This window comes from Lepidochelys kempii, chromosome 4 (genome assembly GCF_965140285.1).
Source record: "Lepidochelys kempii isolate rLepKem1 chromosome 4, rLepKem1.hap1, whole genome shotgun sequence".
Classification (NCBI taxonomy): domain Eukaryota; kingdom Metazoa; phylum Chordata; order Testudines; family Cheloniidae; genus Lepidochelys; species Lepidochelys kempii.
In genome coordinates, this window is record NC_136383.1 from 68,440,298 (window position 1) to 68,459,504 (window position 19,207).

The window sequence follows — 19,207 nt, forward strand, 5'->3', positions numbered from 1 at the left end:
GGAGTTACCTCATGTGTAAATCCATTAGATATTGAGTGGAGAAGGCACCATTTTTCCTCTAGAATATAAAAATAAGAATAAACATAGTCATTCAGATTTAATATTTTTAGAGGCAAATTGTCCAAGTATCTTCCTGTTTTGCTAATCATAAATGAAAAGGAAACCAAACTAATTTTATTCTATCCATTTGGCTAGAATGAAATAGGAACAGGTTCAGTCCATTTGTAAAGGCTCCTAATTGACCTTTATTTGACATCTCTAGCACTGCATGTAGCATTACAAACTGTTCTTAAATAGGAATGGAAGATACCCTAACACTGGATCACTTTTTTTTAAAAAAGTTTAGGAAAAGCAACAGATATGGCTTCTATTGTTTTTATTTTCAGGACAAGATGCCAACAAAGCAAAAAGTTTCAGATGGAAGCAATTCATGGAAGATTAGAATTGCAGACATGCACTAAGAAGTAGTTAAGAACTAAGGGAACAATCTTGTCAAAGGGATTTTGAATATTTTGTTGATCTGAAGTAGAAAATTCCCTGCATTTTTCTCTTTTTATCTGAAGTAAATCAGTCTTTCAATGCATTTGCATAGTTGTATAATGAAAAAAATCTATTCATAAGGATGAAGGCTGGGAGGGAGAATGTGCATGTACTGGTATTGATAAACAAATCACTTTGGAGCCTGCCACACCAGATTCCTGGGTGTTTAGGAAAGGAATAACTCCTGTCAAGAGTGAATTATGCCATTTGTATCAGAATTAGAATCACTAAGGTCATATTTAGTAGGAACCTTAAAAAAAGTAATGATATGGAAGGTGTAAGACATGGCTTTGCTATTTTGATTGCAAATTTGAGAACAAAAATCACATATTCTAGATGGAGGATTTGTAATGAACACAAAGGAGTTTGCTTGCCTACACATACTGCCTTAGACTCTCAAAACAAGAGATTAAATTGTAACCTAATTTCCAGGTGCTTAATGCAGGTTACTTTTTAAAACTGTACAATGTGTTAATGGTACCTGAAGAGAAGTTAAGAAAATTATTAATAGTAATTTGTAAGTATGTATGTTTATTAAGTAAGCTTGAGATTCATCTTATATTAGAAAGTTGTATTTCTTTGTAGGCTCCATGAAATATAAAAACAAGCAATAAGTTTTCCTTAATGTATGTAGCTGTTCAGAGTTTGCAACAATTTTTCATATCATTTTGTTAGTGGTAGATACAAATCAACACTTTGTTTTCTCTTTGTGTTCTGTCCCTGTTCACATGTGAACTGCAGATGGTTCTGTGAAGGGAAAGAGTTGCAGAATTCCCCTGATATTCAGATCCATTGTGAAAGTGGAGGCCTCCATTCACTAATCATAGCAGAAGCCTTTGAGGACGATACTGGACGTTACACTTGCTTGGCATCAAATTCTGTTGGTTCTGATAGTACTTCAGCAGAAGTATTCATTGAAGGTAAGAAAAAAGGTAAAATGAAAATACTTAGGCTCCTAAATCAGTTAGGCATTCCAACACTGACCTCAGCAATACTTAAATATTTTTACAAACCTGGGCCTAAGTCTTGTTTTCAAAAGGGATGTAGGCATCTAGGAGACAAGATCCCATTTTAAAAATGGAGCTGACTTTAGATACTGCACATTAGGTTTTGTTTATGATTTTGTAGCTTTGAGATTTTCAGCTGAGTCAAGCAAGATCTTACACTCAACTTGATGACATTTCTGTGTCTCCAAAATTCAGAGACTGTTCTAGACATCAATGGGGAGAACCATATTGATTTTGGCAAAAATTGGTAAACTGAAAGAGGAAATGGGGGAGACACAGACACTCTGGCATCTGCTTAGCAGAGCTAAGGGGTTCAGTAGTCTATAGATCAAAGAACCAGTTGATGGCACCCATTAACACCTTCTGGCATGCCAATTGTGGCAGCTCACCTCTGCCCATCCTCCCAGTACAATTTTAAAACATTGACACCCTGAATGAAGTATCTTCCAGACAGAAATTAAATAAAAATAATGGGAGGAAGAGTGGAATGGGGGCTCACACAGATGGTAGAGGCTGGTGTGGGGAGTAAGGAGGGAATGGGTGTGGGGAAGAATGGAGGAATCTGTTATGGGGAAAATGAGCAATGGAGGGGTATACACAGATCCCAATGGGGCTTCCTGGGAGTCCTTGGAATAGAAAGGGATGGGAAGGTGCCACATAGGGTGCTTGGAATGGGGAGGAATGAAAGGAGCCCCGTCCTACAGAAGCAACAAATTGTGTGATCCTCTACTTAGGATTATTTTGGTATGAAAGCCATTTTGACACTGTAACCTTTTGTAGTGTCATGATCCAAACTTAGACTCCAGTCCTACAAACAGAATAAACTCAGAGGGACTACTCTCATATGTAAAGTGCCTCGCTTGTTTGCAAAGTTGAGGCCTTAATTTCCAATTGAATGTACTAAATCAACCAAAATAAAATTTTGTTAGTCACCTAATGAATGTACTTAGAATCTGGCCTGTATGATTTAAATATTTGCTTCTCTAAAGCTTTTAAGTGAGCTTAAAATACAGGCATGCCCAGAACCAAATGCCAATAATTCTTCTCATCTCTCTTTGAATTCAAGACTGCTCATATTTCAAGTGCTTTATTAACCAACTGAAGTTAAACTATTGTGGAAAGACACTCAAAGGCGTTTTTAATTATGGCATATTTAAAGGCTAAGTTGACTTAATTCTATTTTTTTCTTTTGAGCAACTATTGTTCTTTCAACCATTTTTGGAATAATTTATTTCTTTTGGGGGTTTCAGTTCATAAATGCAGCCTGTTAAATTTTCTTTAATAACAGTTAAATATGTAAAAATAGATGGATATAGTAAACACTTGTAACAGATGTGTGTGTATATCAACATATTAGAAGGATCAGCTCTTGACCAACAAAAAAATCCACTTTTCATTAGTAATTAGCAACTAAACAGTGATGCATAATTTAGTATTAGTACTATTCTTTTAATGTTCTATAAGTGTTGTATTTTCAATATTCCGTACTTAAATACAAACGAAAATCCCCATCCCAATGAATGTATAGTCTCTAGAGCTGTTATTCTGCATTGAGATACATTAGCATGCAGTTGTACATTAATGTCCTGTTAACATCCATTCCTCAAACACTCTTCTCTCTAAAGCGCGACCCACCCAAGATCACTTTCTCCTTCATTCATGGGTACCCGTAAGAAACTTTCATGTAGACTCTATTTTGGGGGTGGCAGCCATGATGATAAAGCTCACTGCAGCAGTTGTCAGACAGTTGCTGCTTTGGTAACTTCTCCCCAAAGTCTTTTCTTTTTAAGAACCACAAAAAGGAGTCAGGGAGAATAGCTCATCCCCCTTGCTGTTTTGTTGACCAATTAGCCCTAATTTCTGACAGACTGATTTTTGGTTCATTAATTTCTGGTCCCGTACTTTTCTTGTTTACTCAGCATAATATCTTAACACAGTCCTGCCTTGAATTATATCAGGGACCTTTTCATTTGTATTAATTCAGTCTTTCATTTCCTTCTTGCATATTTCTCCATCAATTTATTGCTTTAGGTTATTGTGACATTTTATAAACTTTCATTCGCTTTTCACAGCTGATCTCACAATTAGGGTAAATTTGTAGGCCCAGTTATTATAACACACCTGCCTCCTAATTTTTATAGCCTAGCAACATTGAATATAGACTGAATATATAGGTATCTGAATGATTCTTTCTTTCCTCAGAAGTCTGTCTTTGTGATGTACTAATAACTAGTTGCTTATGATTATATCAAACACAAGTTTTTGAATTTAGGTGCAGAATAATCAACAACAATTTCTCATTTTCACACATCTCTAAAGAAGAAATCCATACACCGCCATTTCCCCCACCATGTATATCGAAGATTTGGATCTAAATAAAATGACTTTTTATGAAACATCAGTTGCTGTTAAAAAAAAAACATGAAAAAGCTTTATTCCCATGTTCAAGATGTTTTGAGATACACAGATTATATTAAAACTTCCAGTTACACAGAATGCCCCAATTTAAATTCTGAGTATGATAAATGGCATACATCAAAATTTGAAACCCTATTCTGATATTTTTCAAAGTATTAAGTTTCTTTCAAATTTCCCATTAAAGGAAGAACTAAAATCTGTGCACATAATAACCAGAATCTCAAGCAGTCATTAATGAAGGGGGTAAATGGGAGTTAAATACAGCATTTTGTTTCTCAGAAGGGTATGCAGGGTCATCAGCAGTAGTTTGGCGATGAGTATAATGCATGTAGATGAATATAAATAGCCTCTGAACTGAGGAGTTACTGAACTGAGGGTGGCCAGTTTAGCATGCAAATGTTATGCTATACTGAGTTATAGTTAAGGTTAAAGTTTATCTATAAATGTATGAGCCACACCTGTTCACTTAAACCAGCAGGAGGATAAGCCTCTTTGCCATTCTGTAACAAGTATAAGTATGTGGATATAGAAGGATGGTGTCATTGCTACAAATATTTTTATATTTACTGGTGTAAAGCCTTACTTGACAGACAGATGAAAGCTTAAAAATCAACCTGATGCAATAGCAATGCATTGGGCATCATGACCAGTTTTTTTAAACATGCTTGTGACATTACCCAGGGTACCGTCTGGACTGTTGAACAGCTGTGTCCCTCAATTCTTCAATCTGGGATGCCTTTTACGCTGCTTCACTGTGAGAACAACCACTCCTGGTCTGCCCACACAAAGCTTCCAGCATATAAATGACCCCCAGATATACTGAATGAGTGCTATAGCTAGCCAGCCATATTACAGAGTGACACCAGCAAATTCTCTTCCCCAGACTTGTCCCCAGAAATGTGCATCTTGTATTGCTCAGTACCCTCCTGGACAATACAACCTTATAGAAAGTCCGTCATTTCATTTAAAGACAATTATGTGCACAAATCTTGTTATCTCAAATGAAGTTCCCAAACACACTGGTTTAGATAAAACAAATTTATTAACTATAGAAAGACAGATTTTAAGTGATCACAAGTGGAGATATAAAAGTCAGAATTGGTTACAAAGAAATAAAAGGTAAAACACAAACTAATACCTAACTTAACAAGCTGAGTGAATTTAAAGCAAAAGGTTTCTGTCACCACATGCTTACAGCAGTCTGGCTGGATTCCTTTCCGCCAGAACCCCTCCCCCAGTTCAATGATGTTTCCTTTGTCTTTTAAGTGTTGATGCAGTGAGTAGAGATGAGGAGAGAGAGGTAATCTGAGGAGTTTACTCCCCTTTCTTATAGCATTTCTCTTCTTTGAAAATCAACTCCAGCTGGGGTTCAAACAACAGCCAGTCTGTTTCTTTGCCAACATGTAAATTTCCTGCTTACACCCTTTTTCCTGCCAAAGAATAGCTGCTTAACCAGGTGGTGGTCCATTTGATTATGTTGACACCTAGCTGAGGTGTTGGCTAGCTTGTTGTCTCTGGGGAACTGGTCTATCCCCAGACTTGGAACATGTTTTAAACTAGAATTTTATAACTTTACATACAATGTTGCCATACATATTTTACTAGGACAATAAGGATTAGCAAATTATGAGCTTTCAAAAGATAACTCTCAAGGCATACTTTGTACAAAATTTATCATAGTCTTGTAAAAAGGGTGAACATAAAGATACAGACTGACACAATGCTTTACTGGAAATCTTGAATTAATGCTGACATTTTAATTTTAAAAAACAGTATATGTTAGGTAATATAGTTTCTTTCGTTGTGAGATCAAATGGAGCCTCTGGTGAAACCCAGGTCTATATATATCCAGATCTTGCTCCATTATCACCTCTTTCTCTAATCTATCAAAAGTATAGCCACACTAATTATTCATAGCTAATAATAGAGTCCAAGGCTAAAAGGGACCATTTTGATAATTGAGGCTGATCTCCTATGCAACACAGGCCAAAGAACTTTCCCAAAATAATTTCTTTTGAACTACAACATTTAAAAAAAATCCAATCTTGATTTAAAAATTGTCAATGATGGAGAATTCAGCACAACACTTCATAAATTGTTCTATAAAGTAATTACCCTTACTGTTAAAAAATATGTGCCTTATTTCCAGTGTGAATTTGTCTTGCTTCAACTTCCAATGATTGGATCTCTTTTTTTACACATTTGTCTGATAAATGAAGAGCCTGCTATCAAATGTTTGTTCTCCATGTAAATACTTACAGACTATGATCAAGTCACCCCTTAACCTTCTCTTCGTTAAATTAAGTAGAATGAAATTTCCCCCTCTTTACTGGCAGTTTTATTTAATATAACTTTAATAGCTACAGTGTATCATTTGCTATGATTCTTGCTATGAACTGCGGACAATGGATATCCCAGATGAATTGTTAGGAAAAGCTCTAGTTAGTGGCCTATAGATTTCACTCTGCATTTCTTTGACCCACAAAGACATTGAAAAGTCACACACATCCCCCCCCCCTTTTTTTTTTACATACGTTAATAGCACAGTAAGTGATTCTTTCAGGAATCTTGTCTAGCATGCATAGTATTATTTTTTTTAGTAGCATACAGCAGCAGCTTCCTTAAATTTCTTAAATTCCTTAAATTCCCTTTCGTGGAATGGATTTAAAAAATGCATCCCCTTAAACAATTAATCTGACTGTACCAAATTCATTGTAGGTATATCTCTAAAGCAGAGATGACTCATACCTGCCAATAGTGGGGGGGGAGGAGGGACAAAGTGAAGGCAGCCAGCTTCAGCAATGTTACTGAGCATGCTCAGTCCACATGAGCATGTTTAGGACTAGCCAAGCAGCAAATTGGGGGGGGGAGAGGAGACAAGTGACCCACATGCCCCTCCTCCCACTTGTTGCCACTGCTCCAAAGACTTCCATGATGTTAAACCAGGTAGGAATGAATATGGGCCATTAACTCATCTTTTAAGGAAAAATAGCATGCATGTAGGTAACCAGAGGTTTTTTGCTTAATTTGCCTTAATGTGAAGGAGTGAAAAACCAAGGAAAAACAATTTGTGATTAAATAGCAATTAACCTCTAATAATCTATATCAGCACAGTTATGACTTCCAAACTGTTTAAAAATCATAAAGACATGTCAGGCAATAAGAAAAGCTACAATACTTTTCAAAAAAAGAATTTCCAGCTCTGCATTGAAATGATTTCACTTATACTACATCCTATAAGTCAATTCAGTGTAATGCTTTCAGAATAATACTAAAGAAGTATAGTATTTACTTTTGAAATTAAGCATAGTGGAGATTGGGGAGTGTATAACAACACTGAATACACCCTTTTTTTCCCCCCCAGGTGTCAGCTCAACAGATTCTGAGAGTGAAAGTTTAGTTTTCAAGTCAAAATCTGGAGCTATGCCACAGTAAGTGTGCTCAGTAACACCAATGATATACAAATTTTCTATGTAACTTATAAGAATGGTAGCAAAACTGTTCTGCTACATCCGTCCTTGCTGATGTTACTCCAAAAGAAGAGGCTAACTGGTGTTAATCAATGATCCAGTTATGTTAAAGTACAATACCGGACCTTGATCCTGGGACTTGCTGTATGCAGGTTTTATTGTAGGCTCAGAGCTATCAAAACAGAAAACAACTTTAGACTAATGGATATCTGTTTAAAAGAAAATATGTTGATTTATAATGCATGCAGACAATAGCTGTAGCAAGATCAACTTGGCTCTACTCACAGAACATCTAGTGAAGGGGATTTCTTAAAGAACAAAGTCAATTTAACTTACTTGTGGAAAAAAGTTTAATATAGGCTGGAAAATTTCTATCTGTATATATTAGGGAAGTCGATTAATCAGTTAACTCATATGATTAACTTTAAAAAATTAATTGTGATTAATCGCAGTTTTAATTGCACTGTTAAACAGTAGAATACCAACTGAAATTTGTTAAATATTTTGGATGTTTTGTACATTTTCATATATATTGTATTCTGTGTTGTAATTGAAATCAAAGTGTATATAGTTTTTTATTATAAATATTTGCACTGTAAAAATTATGAACAAAAGAAATAGTATTTTTCAATTCACTTCATACAAGTATTGTAGTGCAATCTCTATCGTGAAAGTGCAACTTACAAATGTAGACTTTTTTTGTTACATAACTGCACTCAAAAACAAAACAATATAAAACTTCAGAGCCTACAAGTGCACTCAGTCCTAATTCTTGTTCAGCCAATCGCAAAGACAAACAAGTTTGTTTACATTTATGGGCGATAATGCTGCCCACTTCTTATTTACAATGTTGTCAGAAAGTGAGAACGGGCATTTGCATGGCACTTTTCTAGCCAGCATTGCAAGGTATTTACATGCCAGATATGCTAAATATTTGTATGCCCCTTCATGCTTCAGCCACAATTCCAGGGGACATGCTTCCATGCTGATGACTCTCATTAAAAAAATGTGTTAATTAAATTTGTGACAGACCTCCTTTGGGGGAGAATTGTATGTCCCCTGCTCTGTTTTACCCGCATTCTGCCATATATTTCATATTATAGCAGTCTCAGATGACCCAGCACGTTGTTCATTTTAAGAACATTTTCACTGCAGATTTGACAAAATGCAAAGAAGGTACCAATGTGAGATTTCTAAAGATAGCTATAGCACTCGACCCATGGTATAAGCATCTGAAGTGCCTTCCAAAATCTGAGAGGGATGAGGTGTGGAGCATGCTTTCAGAACTCTAAAAGAGCAACACTCTGATGTGGAAACTACAGAACCAAAACCACCAAAAAAGAAAATCAACCTTCTGCTGGTGGCATCTGACTCAGATGATGTAAATGAACATGCATCGGTCTGTACTGCTTTGGATTGTTATCGGGCAGAACCTGTTATCAGCATAGATGCATGTCCCCTAGAATAGTGGTTGAAGCATGAAGGGACATGTGAATCTTTAGTGCATCTGGCACATAAATATCTTGTGACTCCGACTACAACAGTGCCATGAGAAGACCTGTTCTCATTTTCAGGTGACATTGTAAACAAGAAGTGGGCAGCATTATCTCCTGCAAATATAAACAAACTTGTTTGTCTGAGTGATTGGCTGAACAAGAAGTAGGACTGATTAGACTTGCAGACTCTAAAGTTTTACATTCTTTTATTTTTGAATGCAGGTTTTTTTGGTGCATAATTCTACATTTGTAAGTGTAGCTTTCATGATAAAGAGATTGCATCACAGTCCTTGCATTAGGTGAATTGAAAAATACTATTTCTTTTGTTTTTTACAGTGCGAATGTCTAATAAAAACAAATATAAAATGAGCTCTCTGTTCTGTGTTGAAATTGAAAGCAATATATTTAAAATTTAGAAAACATCCAAAAATATTTACATAAATGGTATTCAATTGTTTAACAATGTAATTAATTGCGCAATTAATCGCGATTAATTTTTTTAATCGCTTGACAGCCGAGTATATATAATACATACATCTCTGTGACAGAGGGGTAAATTTCCAAGTAGTTTAGTTGAGCCAAATTTATATGTGGAAATACTTTGGCAATACTGAATTTGAAAAAGCATTTGGGGGCAGGAGGAGGCATTCATGTAATGGTATATATACCAATGTTCCCTCTAAAAAGATAGTTTGAATTTTGATGTATCTGAAATTTGGAAAGGTAAATTTTTGAAAGTTAAAAAGCAAAATGAACAATTTTAAAACTTTGTGAAATTTTACCCAAAAACAAATGTTGTTGCTTGCTCACCTGTATCCAATATCTTCCTTAATTCCTAAGTTTTTGGATATTCCCAGAAGGAGAGAAGAAAGGTGGACATAGTGATGAGAGTTTTCTCTGAAACTTAAACAAATAGTAATATATCTGTTTATATTGTGATAACTGTTTCTTTGCAATGTGAAAAGAGAAAAACTTATTTTCCAGATTAAATCTTAGAATTTGCAAAGTATTTTAGAATGCAAGAAGCCTTAAATTGCTTATGTTCAAAATTTTCTCCTATCCTGGATGTTCAGAATTTTATTTTATTGGTTTCTTTCATGGAAATAATCTCTGTCAAACATATTGTGCTAGCAACAGTGTATGTGCTGCATCTTCTGTCCTTATCTAGTCTCCTTCTTTGATTAGGTATAGAAAATGTGCAGTGTGACCAGTGTGGGCATCATTAAAGATCAGATCTACCATCCTTACCCATGCTTATTCTGAGTAGTCACTCTGAAGAAAATTGACTACTCATGGAAAAGCGGGTATTTATTCAGTGTGAGTAAGGCTGGACCTAACTTTATGAAATCTTAGAAGATGTCAGCTGTGCACATTCAGAAGTGATCACTTAAACCATGATTGATTGATTTTTATAATTTTCTAGAATCTATCCCCCAAACCAAAGGAAAAGCACTTATCCTCAGAGGACTTGAGTGGATGTCAAGTTTGTGTTTTTAAATAAAATGTTTTGTTTTACAATTTACATATTACTTCTTCAAGAGGTGTCACTGTGGGTGCCCCACTGTAGGTGTTGTTGCAACCTGTGCCATTGTTCGGAGATTTTTACAGCAGTACCCTTATTGTCCGCACATGTGCAGAGCCTGCCTCACATACCAGTCTTGTCTTAATAGTGCACATGCTTGGCCAAACTCCTCAGTTCCTTTTCTACCATCCCCGGCAGGAGTCGGACCTACAGAAGACTCATTAAAACTTTTTCTCTTACCCATTCTACATCCTTTTTTCCCTTAGTTTAGCACTCTAGTTACTAGATAAGTACATCCCTTTAAAAAAAAATCGTTCCCGCTTGTTCCTCTCAGCCTCCAGCTCATGCTAATATGCCTGGCTCCCCAGGATTTAAGTGGTGCACTACGTGCAGAGATGCCATCTCTATCTCGGATGGTCACTCCCAGTGTATAAAATGCCTGGAGGAGTCCTTTATTCCTCAAAAATGTGCCCATTGTTCCAAATTAAAGTTCAGGGCACGTAAAGACAGAGAACTCCACCTGAAAATGATTCTTGGGCAGAAGTCACTTGGACCTGCTTCTGACCCAGGTTCGGGCTCCTCGGTGAACCACAGCTCTCCCGCCTCCAAAAAGGACAAAAGAGAAAACGCCCGCCTCCCTCACCCAGAAGGGAAACATTGCAAGCAAAAAGGTCACCGAGCAGGTCTGTTTCTTCTATACAGACTTTCTCTCGGCTCAGCACCTTTGATGCACTGGGTTCCTCTGGCATTGCGCTAATCCCGCCTCTGGCTGCGGCAACAGCGCAAGCTCCCGGTGCCGAGGCTTCAGGCTTCTAGTTGCCCGCCTCTGTCATGGCACCGTTCAGCACCGCAGTGGACACGGTGACAGCACAGAGGACCTTGCCGGAACAGACACGGGCTGCGCTTACCTCCCCGGCACCACTGACCTCAGCGCATGCATTGAGCGCTACGGTGCGGAGAACGTCGGTGCCAAATGACCCTTCAGCACCACAGGCACTCCTAACGGAGGGTTTCTCTCACGCAGGCTCTCCGGCACAGCAGTGCATTCATTCACCGGACCTACAAGGTGTCACCTAACCTATAGGTACCTCTATTTGACACCTATTTTTCTTCTGGACATTCACAAGCAGTCCGGACACCTGTCTCCAGCTGTATCTCTCTTTTCTGGTGATGAGGAAGCCATAGTGCAGGGAGACTTTTCACCATACCAGTTCTCCCAGTCACAGAGCCAAATCAGCACTGGTCACACAAAATCTGGGTCTTTGTTAATCAGAGACCTCCCTCCCTGGTATACAAACCCGTGGGTGGCACCACCTATACCCTTCCCCTGTCAATGGCAATACTGAGGTCCATGGGCACCATATAAGCGATTCCACTATGATAGCCAAGATACCAGAAAGAGGAGCAATGCCACCTCACCACCACCAGTGCATATGGGTACGAATGAGACACAACAACAAGCTGTTACTCCACACTTCGATGAACACACTACACATGCTTCCCCAACCCTTCTGGAGCCTGTATCCACACAGGATGAGGTTATACTGGCTGCCCCACCAACACTGTCAGATAATTTCTTAAAATTTCAAGACCTCTTCAAAAGAGTCACCAATGAATTGAATATTCATCTGGAGGAAGTTTCTGAAAACCAGCATGGGTTGACTGACATCCTGCAACCTGCCTCCACATCCAAGATTGCCTTACCTATAAATTCAGCCATTATGAATCCTGCCAAAACCATATGGCAGACACTGGCTACTAGCATACCTATCTGTAAACGAGCTGACCAGAAATATTTTATTCCTTCCAAAGGGTCTGAGTTCCTTTTTACTCACGCAGTGCCAAACTCATTGGTAGTAGAGGTAGCTAACCAAAAGAACAAACACCAATTTCCAGGTCTACCCCAACTGTTAAAGATAGTAAAAGGATGGACCTGCTTGATCGTAAAGTGTATGCTTCGTCCACATTACAATTCCGGATATCTAATTATTCAGCAGTTCTGGCAAAACATGACCACAAAAACTATGAGAAACTCATGGACTTTATTGATGACATTCCAGAGAGCAAAAAAACCATCAGTTTAAAGCCATAGTCTCTGAGGGACAGGTCATCTCCCGTACCGCACTACAAGCTGTGCTTGATGTTGCTTATACAGCTGCAAGGTCCACTGCTACAGCAGTTTTGATGCGTTGAGCTTTCTGGCTTTCATCGTCTTCTTTCCTTCGCGTGGTTCAGAATACCAGTGAAGATCTCCCTTTTGATGGTGGAAAACTATTTACCAGTAACACCAACGATGTGCTTCACTCCATGAAGGACTCGAGAGCAACATTACAGTCTCTCTGTATACAACCCCTGCAAATAGGAGGAGACAATATAGATACCAACCTTATCAATGTCCACGCTACCCGACGTATGCTCAGCAAAGTCATAGACCATATGAACAACAACATCAGCAACTAAGATGTTGCTGTATCAATTCATCGGCTCCATGTCAACCCCCTCCCACTAATAAGCAAATCTGAAGATGTGGTCGAGGGTATAGAAAACATCATCCCTACTTCAGTGCCCATTCCCTTCCTATCTTTGCCCCCCACCACACCCCACACCCTGTCCCTTTTCAGGGACCCCTCTCATGAACAAGTGCTCCACCAAGAGGTGCATCACCTCCTCCAATTAGGAGCAGTAGAACCAGTGCCCGACCAACACAGAGGAAAAGGGTTCTCCTCCCATTACTTTTAACAGAAAAGAAAACTGGGGGATGGTGACCCATTCTCGACCTCAGGTGCCTCAACAAATTTATTATTTAAAAAAAAATCAAAATGGTGACTCTTGCAACCATAATCACAGCACTGAAGCAGGGAGATTGGTTTTCAGCCCTCAACCTGCAGGGCGCTTATGTTCATGTGACCATACATCCTGCCCATAAATGTTTTATTCGCTTCGTTCTGGGGTCACAACACTACAGTACAGGGTCCTACCTTCTGGCCTCTTGACTGCGCCTTATGTCTATGCCAACCTCCTTGCAGTTGTAACCGCTCATCTCAGAAGGCAGGGAATCATAATTTTTACTTAAGTTGACTACTGCCTTTTCAAAGCCAGGACCCTCCAAGAAGCCATTCAGTCCACACAACAGACAGTCCAATGTTTCCATGCTCCTGGCCTGCAAATGAACAAAGAAAATCTACACTCACTCCCACCCCACAACTGGAATTCATAGGAGCACATTTTGATTCACGCAAAAGAATAGCACCACTCCCACTCCATCTTCTCAACACCATCAACCTTTTGGTTGCCAAGCTGTACAACAGTCCACAGGTGACTGCACGAGATTGCCTACAGCTCCTAGGCCACATGGCCTCTTGCATTTTTGTAGTCAGGAACGCTTGCCTCTTCATGAGGTGTTTCCAAAATTGGATGACCATTGCCTACAGACCGAATATCCATGGTCTGAACAACCTTTTATACATACCTCCCAGAGTCAAGGACTCCCTCCACTGGTGGACATTGCCTCACAACCTTTGCTCCGGGGTCCCCTTTCTACAGGACGTCCTGCCAGTTATCAGAACTATGGACGCATCCCTTATGGGACAGGGAGCACACATGCCCCAATACGCTGCCCAGGGGCTTTCATCTCCTGCCGAGAAGTCCCTTCACATCAGCGTTTAGAACTCTGAACAATATGCAGTGTAAACAGGCAAGGGCGGGGGCAGCGCGATCCCACTCCCTTTCTACAGAAGCGATGAAACGATGGAACTGGTGTCTCAGACACAATGTCTGAATATCAGCTGCATACTTACCTGTCTTTCTCAATACCACCACAGATGACCTCAGCAGAAGATTTCTCATAGACCACGAATGAGAACTAAATGAGGAGATAGTACTAGACATATTCCACACGTGGGGATATCCAACCACCGACCTTTTTGCAACTGCAGCAAACAAGAAATGCCCAAGATTTTGTTCCAGAGCAGAACTAGGAAAACACTCCTCGGGGGATGTGTTCATGTTCCCATTTCCCCAATAACACTCATGCACAAAGTACTGATAAAAATACTAACAGACCAAGCCAGGGTCCTAATGATCGCCGCCACATAGCCCAGACAGACATGGTACCCTTTCCTTTTCAAGATGGTGCTTTCCACACCTATCGCACTACCCCGCCTCCTGAATCTCTTGTCCCAACAACGCGGTCTACTACTCCACCCCAATTTAACCATGTTACACCTCAAGATTTGGCTCCTTCATGGTTCTCTCATGCCGAGTGAACTTGCTCGGAACAGGTTCAAAATGTACTCCTTCATAGCACAACAAATTCTACATGGACCACCTACCTTCATAACTGGACAAGATTTACACACTGGTGTGCTGCCAAAGAAACCGCTCCTTTTTTCCGCGCCTCTCCCACTAATCCTCAACTATCTGTTAGAGATTAAACTCTCTCTGGACTCTCCCTGAGTTCCATCAAAGTCCACTTGGCCACAATTACAGTGTTCCATGATGCCACCAATGATAGGCCTATCTTTGCTCACCCTATTACTAAGCGATTCTTTAAGGGACCCCAAACTCTATACCCAGACATCAAACTACCTAATCCACCTTGGAACCTTCTCTTAGTCTTAATATGCCTAACCAAAAAACCATTAGAACCATTAATCACATGTTCCCTCCTACATCTCTCTATGAAAACTCCATTTCTAGTAACAATTACCTTTGCGAGACGCACAGGAGAAATTGCAGCACTCATGGCAGATCCACCATACACCATATTGTTTAAGCACAAAGTCACCCGACACTTAATCCCCAGAATTCTACTGAAGGTGAACTCATCTTTCCATGTCAGTGAGCCTATCCATCTCCCTACCTTTTTCCATAACCACACGCAAATTCCTTTGAATCTACAATGCACTTTTTAGACGTGTGCAGGGGTTTGTCCTTCTATTTGGACAGGACTAAAACCTTTAGGCGTTCCGACAAGCTATTCGTCCCCATTGCAGAATGCTCTAAGGGGTCATTTATCTCTAACCACAGACTTTCCAACTGGATCTCGAGTTGCATTTGTCTCTGCTATCAATTACAGAATGTGACTACCCCTACTTTTATCAGGACTCACACCACGGCAGCCTCAGTGGCCTTTCTACATAATGTCCCCCTTTAAGAACATTTCCAGAGCTGCCATTTGGGCTTTTGAAAATATGTTTGCAAAACATTATGCTCTTACACAGGGACCCATCACCGATACGCGTGTGGGCAGAGCTGTTCTATCTACTGCATTCCTTCCAGATCCAAGGTCCCTACCTCCTTGAGAGATACTGCTTTTCAGTCACCTACAGTGGAGCACCCATAGGGACATCTCTCGAAGAAGAAGAGAAGGTTACTCACCTGTGCAGTAACTGACGTTCCTCAAGATGAGTGTCCCTGTGGGTGCTCCACTCCCCATCCTCCTCCCCTCTACTTCGGAGCTGGGGCGGCCTCCGTTGTAGAGAAGGAACTGAGGAGTTCGGCCGCGCATGCGCACTATTAAGACAAGACCGGTATGTGAGGCAGGCTCCGCGCATGCGTGGCCGATACGGGTACTGCTGTAAAAATCTCCGAACAATGGCACAGGGGCGCAGCAACACCTACAGTGGAGCACCCACAGGGACACTCATCTCGAAGAACGTCAGTTACTGCACAGGTGAGTGACCTCTTCTTTCATAACTGAAAAGCAGCTGATGAAGGGATTGGGTTCAACCCTTCCATCATACTCACCCTTTGGGCTGATATTCTCTGTCTTTGCCCAAAGTTAATATTTTGGAAGGTAATGAGCATGGACTAAGATGGAAGATGATTTTGTAATTTTAATCTGGCAGTGTGATCAGCACGAGTTTATAAATTGCACAGTGACGCAGACAGGTAGGAAGAGGATAGACAATAAAATATAGTAGAAAGACAAAGTGGTCATATTTTATTGGACCAATTTCTGTTGGTGAAAGAGACATGCTTTGCAGTTTACTCAGAGCTCTTCCTGAAAGTACTCAGTACCTTACAGCAGGTACTCAGACACCCTGACGGAAGAGCTCTGTGTAAGCTCGAAAACTTGTCTCTTTCACCAACAGAAGTTGGTCCAATAAAAGATATTGCCTCACCCACCTTGTCTGTCTAATATCCTGGGACCAATGCACCTACAACAACACTGCAAATAAAACATAGTGTCATCCCTTTTGGTTTATCTCAAATCCTGTAAGAATTTTGAGTTTACGTTGGTTCCAAAGTAACACATTTAATAAGTGTTATATGATCTGAAAAAAAAATATTCCCCCCCCCCTCTTTTTTTCCAGGGTCCAGAAGAAAACCACTTCTGTTTCCTTAACAATAGGATCTTCTACTCCAAAGGCTGGAGTCACCACAGCTGTAATTCAGCCTATCTCTGTGCCCATTCAGCAGGTACTCAGACATCATGTTAAGTCAGTCAAATATATTAAATATATCTTTCAAAATTAAATATTGGGGGGGGACTGCCATTTGGGGGGGTGAGGGATCATACTTCATATTATTTAACTTGAAATCATTAAACTGCCATTTGGAATCTGAAGATTAACTTAGTAAAAAAAAAAAGATATGCTGAAGTTACTTACTTTATTTACCCCTTTCAGTGTATTTGAGCATGTGTACATATGTGCTATATAGGTTTTTACACCACAGTCATAATCATAATATCTGAGCACTTGATAATGTACTGGGAAGAGAGGTAGATATGCTGGAGGGTAGGGATAGGATATAGAGGGCCCGAGACAAATTAGAGGATTGGGCCAAAAGAAATCTGATGAGGTTCAACAAGGACAAGTGCAGAGTCCTGCACTTAGGACGGAAGAATCTCATGCACCGCTACAGACTAGGGACCAAATGGCTCGGCAGCAGTTCTGCAGAAAAGGACCTAGGGGTTACAGTGGACGAGAAGCTGGATATGAGTCAACAGTGTGCCCTTGTTGCCAAGAAGGCCAATGGCATTTTGGGCTGTATAAGTAGGGGCATTGCCAGCAGATCGAGGGATGTGATTGTTCCCCTCTATTTGACATTGGTGAGGCCTCATCTGGAGTACTGTGTCCAGTTTTGGGCCCCACACTACAAGAAGGATGTGGAAAAATTGGAAGGAGTCCAGCGGAGGGCAACAAAAATGATTAGGGGACTGGAACACATGACTTATGAGGAGAGGCTGAGGGAACTGGGATTGTTTAGTCTGCGGAAGAGAAGAGTGAGGGGGGATTTGATAGCTGCTTTCAACTACCTGAAAGGGGGTTCCAAAGAGGAGGGATCTAGACTGTTCTCAGTGGTAGCTGATGACAGAACAAGGAGTAATGGTCTCAAATTGCAGTGGGGGAGGTTTAGGTTGGATATTAAGAAAAACTTTTTCACTAGGAGGGTGGTGAAACACTGGAATGCGTTACCTAGGGAGGTGGTGGAATCTCCTTCCTTAGATATTTTTAAGGTCAGGCTTGACAAAACCCTGGCTGGGATGATTTAGTTGGGGATTGGTCGTGCTTTGAGCAGGGGGTTGGACTAGATGACCTCCTGAGGTCCCTTCCAACCTTGATATTCTATGATTCTATACTGAACACTGCACAGTATGGTACATTAATACGATTTTTGATCATTCTTATGTGTATTCTTTTTATACTGCTCAGAACTCCCTATGCATATGACATTTAATTACATACTTTTAGCACAAAATGACTCTTTAATTTTTATTTTCTGTGGTTAACTTAAATCAAATGGTTGTGGTTTCAGTTATACTTTGCTGTTTTTTACATCAGCTGTTGGAAATAAGTTTGCCTAAAGCGATTGTAAGTTATAAAGTATCTATGTTGGTCTCTAGACAATCACAATATTTTCTCTCAATATTAACTTAATTGAAATTAACTCTTCTTCCTCTCTCCTTTTGTTACATTGGTTCAAGCCCTCCTAGTACTTAGATTATTTTTTAAATAACATACTACATTGTTATATGGTACGTAATAATAGGAGATGCAGAAGTACTTCATTTTGAGAAAATATTTTAAAGATGATCAGATACCAAACACACACAACTCATTAAGGTAATGACAGTTGGGAACACAATTCTCGTGTGGATCACTGAAACCTTTAAATCTTGCATTTTGATTGCAGAAGCACACATGTGAAATAGTAAAGTTGCACAATTGTACTATAATAAAAACTCCTTTGCAGGATTATGTAGTTGGATTTGCATTAGATCTATATTGAACATATTATCAGAGCATATTCAAACTTTACAGTAATAATACATTTAGCACTTCAAGTGACTGTCATTTTTGGTTTTCTAGGTCCAAAGCCCTACTTCATATCTGTACCGACTAGATGGATCCAAGCCTATCTACTCCACACCCATTTTTACAAAGGTCTGTTTTCTCTATCATTATATACATTCTAGATTTTACTTTCCAGTCTCTAATAATGCATGAATCCTTTAATCATATTAAAACATATACTTTGTATAGTTTTTTATGAGTCCTTTTCCTTGAAGGTACTAGTGGCCACTTAAGAAAAACAGTTTTACACTGTAATAGTGAATTTCCTGTTCTTCTGCTCTATTGAAAAGTTTTAAAGAATTATATGTGCATTTTTATGTGTTTGTAGCATACCTATCACTTGTACTTGGCCATGGCTACAAAAATTAAAAACAAAACATTTGGCAACACATGCTAATAAGAAAAACCCATTCCCATGATTTCATCCTGGATAATAAAATCTAATGGTTTT

At 39.5% G+C, this 19,207-nt stretch overlaps 1 protein-coding gene across 2 annotated transcripts in view; it reads left to right on the forward strand.

The window, feature by feature from the left end:
- The window catches only part of PALLD (palladin, cytoskeletal associated protein), a 346,856-nt gene that overhangs the window by 118,972 nt on the left and 208,677 nt on the right, over positions 1–19,207 (forward strand). Inside the window, exons 2-5 of one of the 2 annotated variants that reach the window (XM_073341571.1) lie at positions 1,282–1,460; positions 7,330–7,396; positions 16,771–16,876; positions 18,772–18,846. In XM_073341571.1, the coding sequence (XP_073197672.1) occupies positions 1,282–1,460; positions 7,330–7,396; positions 16,771–16,876; positions 18,772–18,846 (427 nt within the window). Of the gene's footprint in view, positions 1–1,281; positions 1,461–7,329; positions 7,397–16,770; positions 16,877–18,771; positions 18,847–19,207 lie in introns of those variants that run through there. The other variant, XM_073341572.1, reaches the window with a different exon arrangement.